Source organism: Trachemys scripta, chromosome 7 (assembly GCF_013100865.1).
Source record: "Trachemys scripta elegans isolate TJP31775 chromosome 7, CAS_Tse_1.0, whole genome shotgun sequence".
NCBI classification, from domain to species: Eukaryota; Metazoa; Chordata; order Testudines; family Emydidae; genus Trachemys; species Trachemys scripta.
In genome coordinates, this window is record NC_048304.1 from 122,899,971 (window position 1) to 122,911,736 (window position 11,766).

An 11,766-nucleotide genomic window follows, 5' to 3' on the forward strand; every position below is an offset into this window, starting at 1 on the left:
CTACCTGTCTCTTTGCACTAATGGGGGGGGGGGGATTTTTTGCATGTAATTCCCATTTGATTTGATTTTTTCTTTTCAAGATAAAACGCTGTCATGTTTCACAGTTTTGGACATCAGTTCGCTCAGGACTTGTGCTCACAATTGCTCGTATCCTCGTATCTTCGCTTAGCAAAATAAATAAATAAATAAACCCTCTGTCCCTCCCAAGGCAGCAGTGTTTGCTCAGCTTATCGCTAACCCCCTCCCCCAGCAAAACAAACAGCATGTGTTCCTCTTGAGTCAGGTACAGAGTGCCTGTACAGCATGCCAGTACTCACCGTGACAGGATAAGAACATAAGAATGTCCAGACTGGGTCAGACCAAAGGTCCATCTAGCCCAGTATCCTGTCTACCGACAGTGGCCAATGCCAGGTGTCCCAGAGGGGGTGAACCTAACAGGTAATCATAGACTATGAGGGTTGGACAGGACCTCAGGAGGTCATCTAGTCCAACCCCCTGCTCAAAGCAGGACTAATCCCCAGACAGATTTTAGCAGGCCAACGCTCAAACCACTGAGCTATCCCTCCCCAAGTGATTGCTCTTCTGCCATCTGTCTCCACCTTCTGACAAACAGAGGCTAGGGACACCCTTCCTTACCCATCCTGGCTAATAGCCATTAATGGATTTAACCTAGTCTAGTTCTCTTTTAAACCCTGTTATAGTCCTAGCCTTCACAACCTCCTCAGGCAAGGAGTTCCATAGGTTGACTGTGCGCTGTGTGAAGAAGAACTTCCTTTTATTTGTTTTAAACCTGCTGCCCATTAATTTCATTTGATGGCCCCTCGTTCTTATATTATGGCAACAAGTAAATAACTTTTCCTTCTTCACTTTCACTGAAGCAACATTCCTGGAGAAGTGAAAATGGTGGTGGCAGCATTGGCTGGTGCCTGCCTCTGTGTCTTTTGCTTCTGTATTCCAGTTTGCTTTCTTGCCCCTCTGCCTTGGGCCTGCTTTCCACTTCTCTCTGTGAGAAGAATGAAAGTCTGTGGTGGAGGACTCAGGCTCTGGGCATCTGATAGACTTTCTGCACCCAGAGTATGAGATCCCTGAGAGACCCACCTTTTTCTGAACAGTGGTGCCTTAACTGGTCCAATACGAAGTCCATCCATGGTGCTCGTCACTTGCCTGAGGCAACTCCTTAGAGAAGATGGCTGCACTCTCATTGCCAGCTGCTGTCTCTTGCTGCTACTCCATGAGCAGAGCCTTGTGCATCAGCCTTGTTTGTGTGGTCCTCCTTCACAAAGATGTAGCACTGAAGCTACTGGACAGGAAATCCACCTGGAGACATGGCTAAAGGCCAGACAACCTAGAGCTGGCTTGTTTATGATGTTACCAGCTTTGCCTGTTATTTTGGGGGTATGCTCATTTATTAGGGTTACTCTTGGGGGGGAGCAAGTGTTCTGTATTTCTATCAATGTACTGCTTGTGTCACTTGTGTTCTCATACGGAGCTCTACTTCTCCCTGCTGCAAGTTCCCTCCCAATGGAGCTATCCTGCAGGTCCTAGGTTCCCCAGGGCTGGGTTCTTCCAGCCCCAGAATCAGACGAGAACACACACACACGTTAACAGAGCACGGCTGAGAGGACTGGATTACTCAGCACTCCCAAGCTGACCCTTGTATGTCCCTGGACGCAGCAGGCTGGGTCGAGCAGCACTTCCAAGCTGTCACCCTCATATGTTCCAGGTTCAGCAAGTCCCTATCCCCACTTTCATGTTACAATTGTTCTGGTAGTAACCCACTTGATGAGCAAACCTCACGGGATTTTTGGGCACTGCAGGGATCTTTTAGCTTAGGTACGAGGAGCATTGCTGCAGAGTGAATGAGGAAACCAAAAAACACCCGGGTGGAGGGGGGGAAGAAGCAACCAGCTTAATCATGAAAGTTATTTATTGCCAGGTAACAACCACAGGGGGGCCAAACAAACAAAACAGTTATAATAGTAAATCTAACTTAAACTTGATTATAAAAGTCAGGTTTAGAAAACTACAACTGATCACACAAGTCAGGGTCAGAAGGCTATACCGAGAGAGAGAGAGAGAGAGAGAGATGGGTTCCCACCACTCCATGAAACTTGAATCGAGTGGGGGTCCCAGGTGGTGGTGGTAGCTGAGGGTCCGGAGTGCTGGAGACAGGCAGAACCCCCAGCACCATCAGTCAGGAGAAGATAAAGTCCCAATGGAACTGATGAAGAGTTTGGATCCAGGCATCAGACACTTACTTGAGCATGGGTAGGGGTTTTTGTAGAGAAACAATGGATCAAGGGAGAACACTCAGGGCCGGCTCTGGCTTTTTTGCCGCCCCAGGCAAAAAAGCCTCCCCAGGCAAAAAAGCCTCCCGCCGCCCCCCGGCGAGGAGCATGGCAGGGGAGGGCACTGAGCCCAGCCGCGACTCCGCTGTCCCCTGCGGCCGGAGCGCCGGGGGGAGGGCGGCGAGCCCAGCCGCGGCCCCACTCTCCCTGGCCGGCCGGAGCGCGGGGGGAGGGTGCGAGCCCAGCCGGGGCCCCGCTCTCCCCGACCGGCCGGGGCGCCGGGAGGAGGGCGGAGAGCCCGGCCACGGCCCCACTCTCCCTGGCCGGCTGGAGCACCGGGAGGAGGGCGGCGAGCCCAGGCGCGGCCCTGCTCTCCCCGACCGGTCAGGGCGCTGGAAGGAGGGCGGAGAGCCCGGCTGCGGCCCCGCTCTCCCCGGCCGGCCGGAGTGCCGGGGGAGGGCGGAGAGCCCGGCTGCGGCCCCGCTCTCCCCGGCCGGCCGGAGCGCCGGGAGGAGGGTGGAGAGCCCGGCCGTGGCCCCTCTCTCCCCGGGTGAGCACCGCCCCCCTCCAGGTGCCGCCCCAAGCACATGCTTGGAGGGCTCGTGCCTGGAGCCGGCCCTGAGAACACTAGATTTGTTTATGTGTAAAGAAGGGAGAATACCAAAGTTGTTTTGTTCAGGCTAGACATTGCTGATCATTCCTGGCTTTGGATGGTGTTCCTTGGAGGGAGCTCACAACGCAATTAGGGAGCTTCACTATTTTAGATACCATTAAAGGATTTATTACTGGAATTGGTCTGATAAATACTGTGCTGGGTATATGCAGACATGGGTTCATTAACATCTGGAGCAGAGATCCCCCATGATGCAGTGCTTCCCTGCTTTTTTGTTCCCAGAGTTCCTTGCAGTTCTTGCCTTGGAATCTCTGATCTCCATTCTGTATGGTAATACAGATGCCTCCCTGTCTCATCTTTGATGCAAATGAGGCTAGGGGAATTTCCTTAATCCTGTCCTCCTTATCCCAGGGGTTTAGATGTGTCTCCCACTGCCTTTTCATTGCTTTTTGTAAGTCTTTCTTCTGATACAGATTTAGTTCAAGCAGAGGCTGGGGTGGGGGTAGGGGTGTCTTTTGTGAGTCAGACAGGCTGGGTACTGCACCCTGGCTCCCCATGAACACAGAGCTGCTAGGTAACAATGATGGCGCTGTCTATGCTAGTGCCATTAATGATGTGGACATGCGTGGACATTTCTGCTGTTCTATCATGGCAAAGAACCAGTTAGTTCCCCATGGCAATGTTAGACTGGCCCACGCACAGCTGAACACAGCCTATCATTGCCATGTGGAGATGGATAACTCAGTGGTCTGAGCATTGACCTCCTTAAACCCAGGGTTGTGAGTTCAAATGCTTGAGGGGGCCATTTAGGGAACTGGGGTTAAAAAAACCCAACAACTTTCTGGGGATTTGTCCTGCTTTGAGCAGGGGGTTAGACTAGATGACCTCCTGAGGTCCCTTCCAACCCTGAGATTCTATAAACTAGCCCTGAGTCAGCACTGTTTGGGCAAAAGAAAAGCCATCTAGAACACACATGAAAATACTCTTGGGTGAGCACCACCAGGTGGCACTGTTACACATGCCTGTTTTTCTTAGCATGTGAACAAATGGTCAGTCTTGGGAAGACATGCTATGTTTGGTTAGTTTTGGGGTTCTGCAAGGTTTTTGTAAAGGTGGGATGGGGGGCTTTGGTGAGGGAGCTGTGCAAGCAGCAGGGGAATTTAATAGATGCATTTAACTAAGCTTGTCAAGATTCCATTTTTTTTTATTTCAACAGATATCAATGTTTATTTTAAAGCATTTTTAAAGATGTTTATCAATTTAAGTGTTTACAGTTGTGTGAGATTATGGGTTAAGCAGCTTTCTCTATTTTTACTGAAACACATTTTGATCTATGGGATGTGATGATGGGATGAGAGAGAATTATTTAATGACTGGTGACATGGAGATTCAAAAAGTGAAAGCTTTATAACACGCATTATCAACATCACACATCACAATACCCAAAGTCAATATCCTTACGTCAACAAGTCACGTCTGTTTTTACTAGTCCATTTGTAAAAAGCCTGATTCAAAAGTCTGAATCACTGGCTATGGATGCTAAGGTCTCAAGCAGCATTTTTCTTACTGTGCCTCTTTGTGAATTTTTATGATTATTGATGGAAATATTGTTTCTTTGTGTGTGTGTGTGTACAGTGAAATTGATGTTTACTGACATTGACCAATAAAAAAATAATTTTTCCAAGTCTAATTTTACTTACTCGGTTTCATTAAAACAGGCCCTTTACATACACATTCACAACAGTCATTAAAGGGCAGTTTGAGTAACAGGAACAACCACCAATGGCTCCCACACTCACCTGCAAGCACAACGTCCACCATGAGGGACTCACAAGTTACATCGTGCCTGAGTCTAAATCCAGCCATTAGCTGGAAGGCTCCTGTTGTACCAAATCTCTGTGCACTGGATATAATGAGAAGCAGAAGTTAGAACCATTGCTGATTAACGCCCAGGAACAAGCTACTAAGGGAAGTGGTGGATTCTCCAGCTCTTGCTGTCTCAAAATCCAGCCTGGAGGCCTTTCTGGAAGATGTGCTTTAGCCAAACAAATTATTCAGCCCAATGGGGGTGACTGAGTGAATTTCTCTGGCCTGTGTTATACAGCAGGTCAGACTAGGTGATCCTTTCTGGCCTTAACATCTATGAAGCCTGCTTTTCTTCTGCTCCAAAACTGAGAGAATGATCAAGTCATCAGGGTGCTAAGACTGGGACTCAGGAGCTCTGGGTTTAATTCACAGCTCTGCCACAGACTTCCTATGTGACCTTGGGCCAGTCACTTAGTCTCTCTTGTCCCCATGTGAAAAATGGCACTGCTGTCCCTCGCACAGAGGTGCTGTAATGATACAGACTGCCAGGTGCTTAGCTACTGCAGTCATGGTGACCAGGTAAGTACCTCAGATAGAAAAACATTCACAACGTTTAAAGCCATTTTTATTACTGCTAAGGAGCCCCATTTCCCCAGAATTAACATGTGGGATTTCCCCATTTGGGTCCCACATTATCCAGGTGGCACATCTCACACTCAGTCACCATGAGGGGGCTGAGATCCCAGCTGGGGGCCTCTGGGAGCCAAGGTAATACAAAGCACACAGAGTCACCAGCACCTGGTTTGCCACACAGGGGATTTCCAGAGCCTGTAATTTACTTTTGCAAATTGTAACCTAGTCGTGTGCCTGGCCTCAGACCCACACACAGTCTAGGTATTGTTTTTTCCTGTGTCTGTGCTCATGTGACTCTGAGGTTTCTTTTTGCCCTAACAAAGCTGATACAGTCGAAGGTACACTTTGCATTTCCCAGTGCTTGAAGGCCCAGAACACATCACATTAACCCTTCAGAGGCTGCAGGGGACTGGGGGAGCTGACAGCATTTTCTAAGAGGCGGCAGTGGCATGGACAGGGGATCCGGCTATTTAAACAACGTTCTATAATGGGTGGTGGGGGAGGGGGAGAGTTCACTCTGCATGGGCATCCAGGGTGATATTTTGTTGGTGTTTTTCTCACCCACCTGTCTACCTTCTATGGGCCTGCCATTGACAATGACTGAAGAATATCTATTTGGATTAGTTTTTGTTGTGGGTGGAGGGAGGCCGGGGGGGGAATTGTCCATGGGCTGAGTTTGGCTTAGGCATTGGACAACATGCCCACCAGTTGTTATTACAACACCTACTCCAGGCTAGCCCTTAAATTCACACACACACACACACACACACACACACACACACACCCGTAAGCAAGCTAATGGGATGAGCCCAGAAGAGGATTTGTTCATTGTTACATAATACTTTCATTAATGATCTGGAGGATGGTGTGAACTGCACCCTCAGCAAGTTTGCAGATGACACTAGACTGGGAAGAGTGGTAGATACACTGGAGAGTCAGGGCCACCCAGAGGATTCAGGGGGCCTAGGGCAAAGCAATTTCGGGAGCCCCTTCCATTAAAAAAAAGTTGCAATACTATAGTAACATGTATTTGGAAATGTAAAAAATAACCAGTGAAATACATTCAAAAATTAATTTTAATAATTTGAAAATACATGAAATACATTATTTAAAAACATTAAATGATTTAATGGTATGTATACATTTGCAATTACAAAATGCTTCTTATGAAATTGTTTTTTAACAAATTGTTCTGAACATTAATTATACAGCTGCAAATTTTTTCCTCACTTTCATTTTAGCGAACTCATTAATAATAAGAACATAAGAATGGCCGTACTGGGTCAGACCAAAGGTCCATCTAGCCCAGTATCCTGTCTACTGACAGTGGCCAATGCCAGGTGCCCCAGAGGGAGTGGACCTAACAGGCAATGATCAAGTGATCTCTCTCCTGCCATCCATCTCCATCCTCTGACAGACAGAGGCTAGGGACACCATTCCTTGCCCGTCCTGGCTAATAGCCATTAATGGACTTAACCACCATGAATTTATCCAGTTCTCTTTTAAACTCTGTTATAGTCCTAGCCTTCACAACCTCCTCAGGTAAGGAGTTCCACAAGTTGACTGTGCGCTGCGTGAAGAAGAACTTCCTTGTATTTGTTTTAAACCTGCTGCCTATTAATTTAATTTGGTGACCCCTTGTTCTTGTATTATGGGAATAAGTAAATAACTTTTCCTTATCCACTTTCTCCACATCACTCATGATTTTATATACCTCTATCACATCCCCCCTTAGTCTCCTCTTTTCCAAGCTGAAGAGTCCTAGCCTCTTTAATCTCTCCTCATATGGGACCCGTTCCAAACCCCGAATCATTTTAGTTGCCCTTTTCTGAACCTGTTCTAGTCATAATGTCATCAAAACTTGTCTTTGGCCATTTCATATTCTATGCTCAAAGGGAGCAAATGGTTCAGCCTTTCTTCCCCAGTGGCTGAACGCAAACGATTTTTAATCAATGTTAGCTTACTAAATGCACGCTCTCCCGATGCTACCGACACTGGCAACACTGTTAGTAGGCGTAAACAAACACAAATCTGTGGAAACACATTTTCCAATCCTTTTTTGAAGACAGCATTAAGAAGTGTAAGTGCAGAGGGTATATGTCCATCAACTCTTAAGTTAGAATCTTTTACAAAATAAAAAAAGATTCCAAGTTCCTCTTTAAGATCTTCTCTCTGAAGGTCTTTTGGATATGCTGTGGCCAAAGTGTCAAGACAATTTTCTATAGAAGATTCATCCACTTTATCTGGCGGACTCAAAATGGGTGAAAATAAATTTGAGACTTCAGCCATTCTTTCCCCAAGACCTCCTAGCTCTGATAGAAGCAAATCCATCGTCGGGAAGAACTCCTGTACTTTGAACTGAATATCGGGAGAGTCAAACGTATAGTCTGCATCCTCCGTGTCGTCGAAGAATCGCTTGTTCTTCTGGATCCTTGAGTCACTTTTCATTTTTGGGTCAATGCCGAGGCTTGAAGCAACTTGTTTGGCTTCTTCAAAAAAAATTGGCCAAGAATCTTTCATTATTTGAATTTCCTTGACTAAGTTGCTCACGTATTCAGCTCCCTCTTCCATTGTTAATTTGGCACTTTGTAGGACCTTCTTCTTATCATGAAGCACTTTACACCTGTACATTGAACAAGAATTGGCTTCAGTTAATTACAATGATGTGATTGAGGAATTTAAGTCCATAACACCTGGTGAGCGACGTCTCATTCTCTAGGACAGGAAGATGAAGAAACCTTAATCTGGTTTGGTCAATTTGGGTTAGCTCATTATCTGGTTAAAGATAAAGATCATGAAAATTGACTGTATCTTTGTATATGCCTGGTTATCACTACAGCAAACATTTGGAATTTTGTGTCCCTGCCCCACCCCCCCACAGCCCATTTACCCAGCTCCTGGAATCCCATGTTGTTGCCTGGGAACCCCTTGGCCACGTGCCGAGCAGGGGTCACAGGGCTGCTCCCCTCCTGCTCTGCCCAGGGCTAGCACCAGGCCAAGCTGCCCGCGCATGCTGCCCAGGGCAGAGGTCCAGTCCATTACTGTGTGGCTTTCCAGGCTCAGCCCCTCAGTGGGCAGGGATTCTGCTGGCGCCTCTGTCCTGGGGGTGACAGAGCTGTGGCCTGCGTCACTGCCAGGACAAGGCGCAGACATGACTCTGCCGCTGTCCCGTGGCATGAATCAGTTTCCAGAGCCGACATCAAAATCAGCATCGGCCCCGGGTGGCAGAGTTGGCACATCCTGGACCTGAGCGGGGCAGGACACACCTCCCCTAGCTGAGCGGGGCCAAGCTCTCCCGCTGCCCAGGCAGATGTCCCTGCGCTGGTTACGTTATGGGCACTTTGGGATCTTTTCCACACACCCAGGCCGCTAGAGACGGACTTTTTAAAGCAATGAAGGCCGAGACTGTGAGAAGAGCCAGCAGCTGGAGAGGGGTGGGGGCATGGCACCCGTTGACTCAGAGCCCTGGCACCACAGCAGTGGGCACCAGGCTGGGCGGCCCCACATTTGGCCCTGAAGGAAACCACAGAGCCATCAGAGCACGAGGGAATTGAGGGAGGAGCTGTAAGCCAGGAAGGGTCAAAAAGGAAAATATACATTTATTGAGCCAGCTCTCCCTCGTCCAGCTCATGGGCCTCGCTGCCCACCTGCATGGCCAGCAGGTCCAGCATGCATTGGGCCACGGTGGGCGAGGGGCTGAGTGCTTGAGCAGCTCGCAGGCATTGACGTTGCGGTCCGTCTCAAAGGCCCAGAACTGCACCCACATCTCGCTGTGCAGCTGCCAATGGCGCCGGAAGTAGCGCACGAAGCGCTGGGGGACAATGACCTTCATCTCCTGCACCGCCTGCTGATAGGCGGACGGCGACTTGGATGCAGCCAGCCGGCAGAGCAGGGGCCAGATGCACTCATCTTCGGCGGCACCCAGCTCCTGCGCCCTGCTGAAGAGTGTCTCCAGCACCTGGGAGTGACAGATCTGCACGCGGCATTGGGCAGCAGCTCCTTCACCGCCTCCAGGTGGGCAATCTCCACGCCCAGCGTGATGCACCGCACCTGCAGCTTGACCTCAGGCACGCTCTGCACCAGCGAGGCCAGCGTGAAGTGCAGCAGGTCGGGCGTCTCCCGCTGCATCAGGCAGTAGGCCACCTCGCGGCCGCGCCGCACCCCGTCCATGCACAGCACCGAATACAGGTCAAACTCCTCGTTCAGCCCCACTATGCGGTCAAAGAACAGCATGAGCGGGACGCGCCGGCTCAGTGCCATCATGCGCGAGCTCAGGAAGAAGATGGTCTGGACGATGACCTTGTCCTCCATGAGGACTTGGCGCTGGGGTTGCTGGCGAAGAGCCCGTCCAGCACCCTGTGGTCACAGCTCTTGCAGTAGGAAAGCAGGCGCTGCACGTACGCCCCCCTCCAAAACTGCTTGGAGATCTTGGTGGTGGTGGTGCGCACCGGCAGGCACGAGTTGGCCATCAGGTAGCCCTTCTTGAAGTAGCAGGCAAACTCGATGGGGCACAGGGCGAAGTTGTGGGCCAGCTGGCACTCGGTGACCATTAGCCCGTCCTTCTTGGGGCTCATCTTCAGCACAATGCTGGCACAGCAGCCCTTGTGCTGCCCCCTATGGGCAGAGAGAGAGGCTGAGCAGGCGGGGACCCCAGCACACGCCTCACCCATGGGCCAGCAGGCAGCTGTGGGAGCTGGCAGAGTGGGGCCTATGCTCACCCCATGCCTGGCGGGTGAGCACGTTCTACTATTCGAGCAGGTTGAGGCAAGGGGTGGACCTCAGTGCTCCTCGAAAAGGAACGGGCCCATTTTTGCCCAAAGATGGGATTTGAAGCACATCATAGAAAGCCCACGCTGTCCCCAAAGCAGTAACATGGACGAAGACAAGGGACCAGGCAAATCCCAACGGCATGGTATTGGAATCAACATCCACCAGTTACCTCAGGTATGCATTTCAAAATTCAGCAGCAGCTGGCTCGTTAGCAACCCGTGTAACCAGGATCCCGTCCCCTGTTCTCCACTCCCTCCTCTGGCTCTCTGTGGAACACGGCCTCAAATTTAAAGTCTTAGCCTTTATTTTCAAAGCCCTGATGGTCTGGGAGCAGGACACCTAGAAGTCCACCTCCAGCTTCAGCCAGTTGCCATGGACAGTTCTGCTCTGACACAATGGAGCAGTCTACACCCAAGGGACAACCAGTGTGCATGGGAGACACTGGTGTCTTCGGGGATGGTCCAGGACTGTGGGATCCTGCCAAAACTCAGGACAACAAATATAGTCCTACTATCAGACTCATCTTCAGTGGTGTGTTCCCCCTAAGCACGTCATGGCTGCAGCATGGGAATCAAACTAGAAAACGGTTGTCCCCATCTCTATCGAAAGGGATTAATCAGCCTTAATGTTCAAACCCTGATGGTATCTAAGTCCATCCAGCATCTCCTCGAGGAATCAGCTGCTGCTGCAGTCATGGCAACAACAAAACTGAAGCACACCTGAGTTCTGGTGGCAGGGAGGAGTCCCCTCAAGAAGCTAAGGACCTTAATGCCGAAGTAGGAGGGCATGTTTGTTTTGAATAGCAGTGGCACATTGTGTTACAAGAATCGACTTGTTAACAAGGCATGAGGCTCCTTGGCTCCAAGCACAGGCATGGCTGGTATGCACGCCGCCGAGCCCGGGTGGGGTGTGTTTGCCACAGGCTCAGCACAATTCCAGACAAATTGTGCTTGTGCAGCCTGTGCAAAAAAAGCTGCAGGGAGGGAGAGGAAAGAGGAGTGATTCCCCTCGTCTCGGGCCTCTTCCCTCCCCAGGAGAAATTGGCCCTTATTTCATTGGGGATTAGAAATATCTGAGATGCCGAATTACCTCCATTCTGTACTAACAGCAGAACGGCACCCGAGAACCCCGACCCCAGACTCAAAGCCATCGTCCAGCTGCGACCTGTTTGTTATTTACGAGTGCCCAAAATGGGGACTGAGGCCCTGCCCAGGATTGAGATGTGATCCCAGCCCCCAAGAGCTTACAGTCTGAAACCCTTCTCCTGCAGCCAGATCCACGCAGGCAATGGAGCCCCACCTGAGCCAACTGCAGGATCAGGGCCTACATTCAGACCTAACAAGTGAGGATCGTAAGAAAAAAGGGATGGAGAGCGGGATGAGATCGGGAGAACCATGAGGAGATCAGGTGGTTCATCAATAAGACACTCAATTAGGGCTTTTAACAATTGTTCGCAGGCCTCGCCTAGGGGAGACAGCGAGGGAGGTGTTTGGGGTGAATGGGTTTTGGGAGGGTGCCTCAAGCAGGGGGCAAAGATCACAGATGGCACGATGGTAGCAGGGGGAGGGGGAAAAGGAGACCAGGGTGGAGATGTAGAGGCCGAATGGCCTAAAGGCCTTCAAAGCAGGCCAGGATGCTTGGGCTCGTTGCCTAGGA

The 11,766-nt window shown here is 50.1% G+C and overlaps 1 protein-coding gene across 1 annotated transcript; it reads right to left on the bottom strand.

Moving 5' to 3' along the window:
• Nucleotides 1–8,939: 8,939 nt before the first annotated feature.
• Nucleotides 8,940–10,010, bottom strand: LOC117880594 (uncharacterized protein ZSWIM9-like). The gene is given in 4 exon segments (XM_034776877.1): nucleotides 8,940–9,043; nucleotides 9,046–9,324; nucleotides 9,327–9,656; nucleotides 9,659–10,010. Coding segments are annotated over 4 exon segments (1,065 nt in total).
• Nucleotides 10,011–11,766: the final 1,756 nt, after the last annotated feature.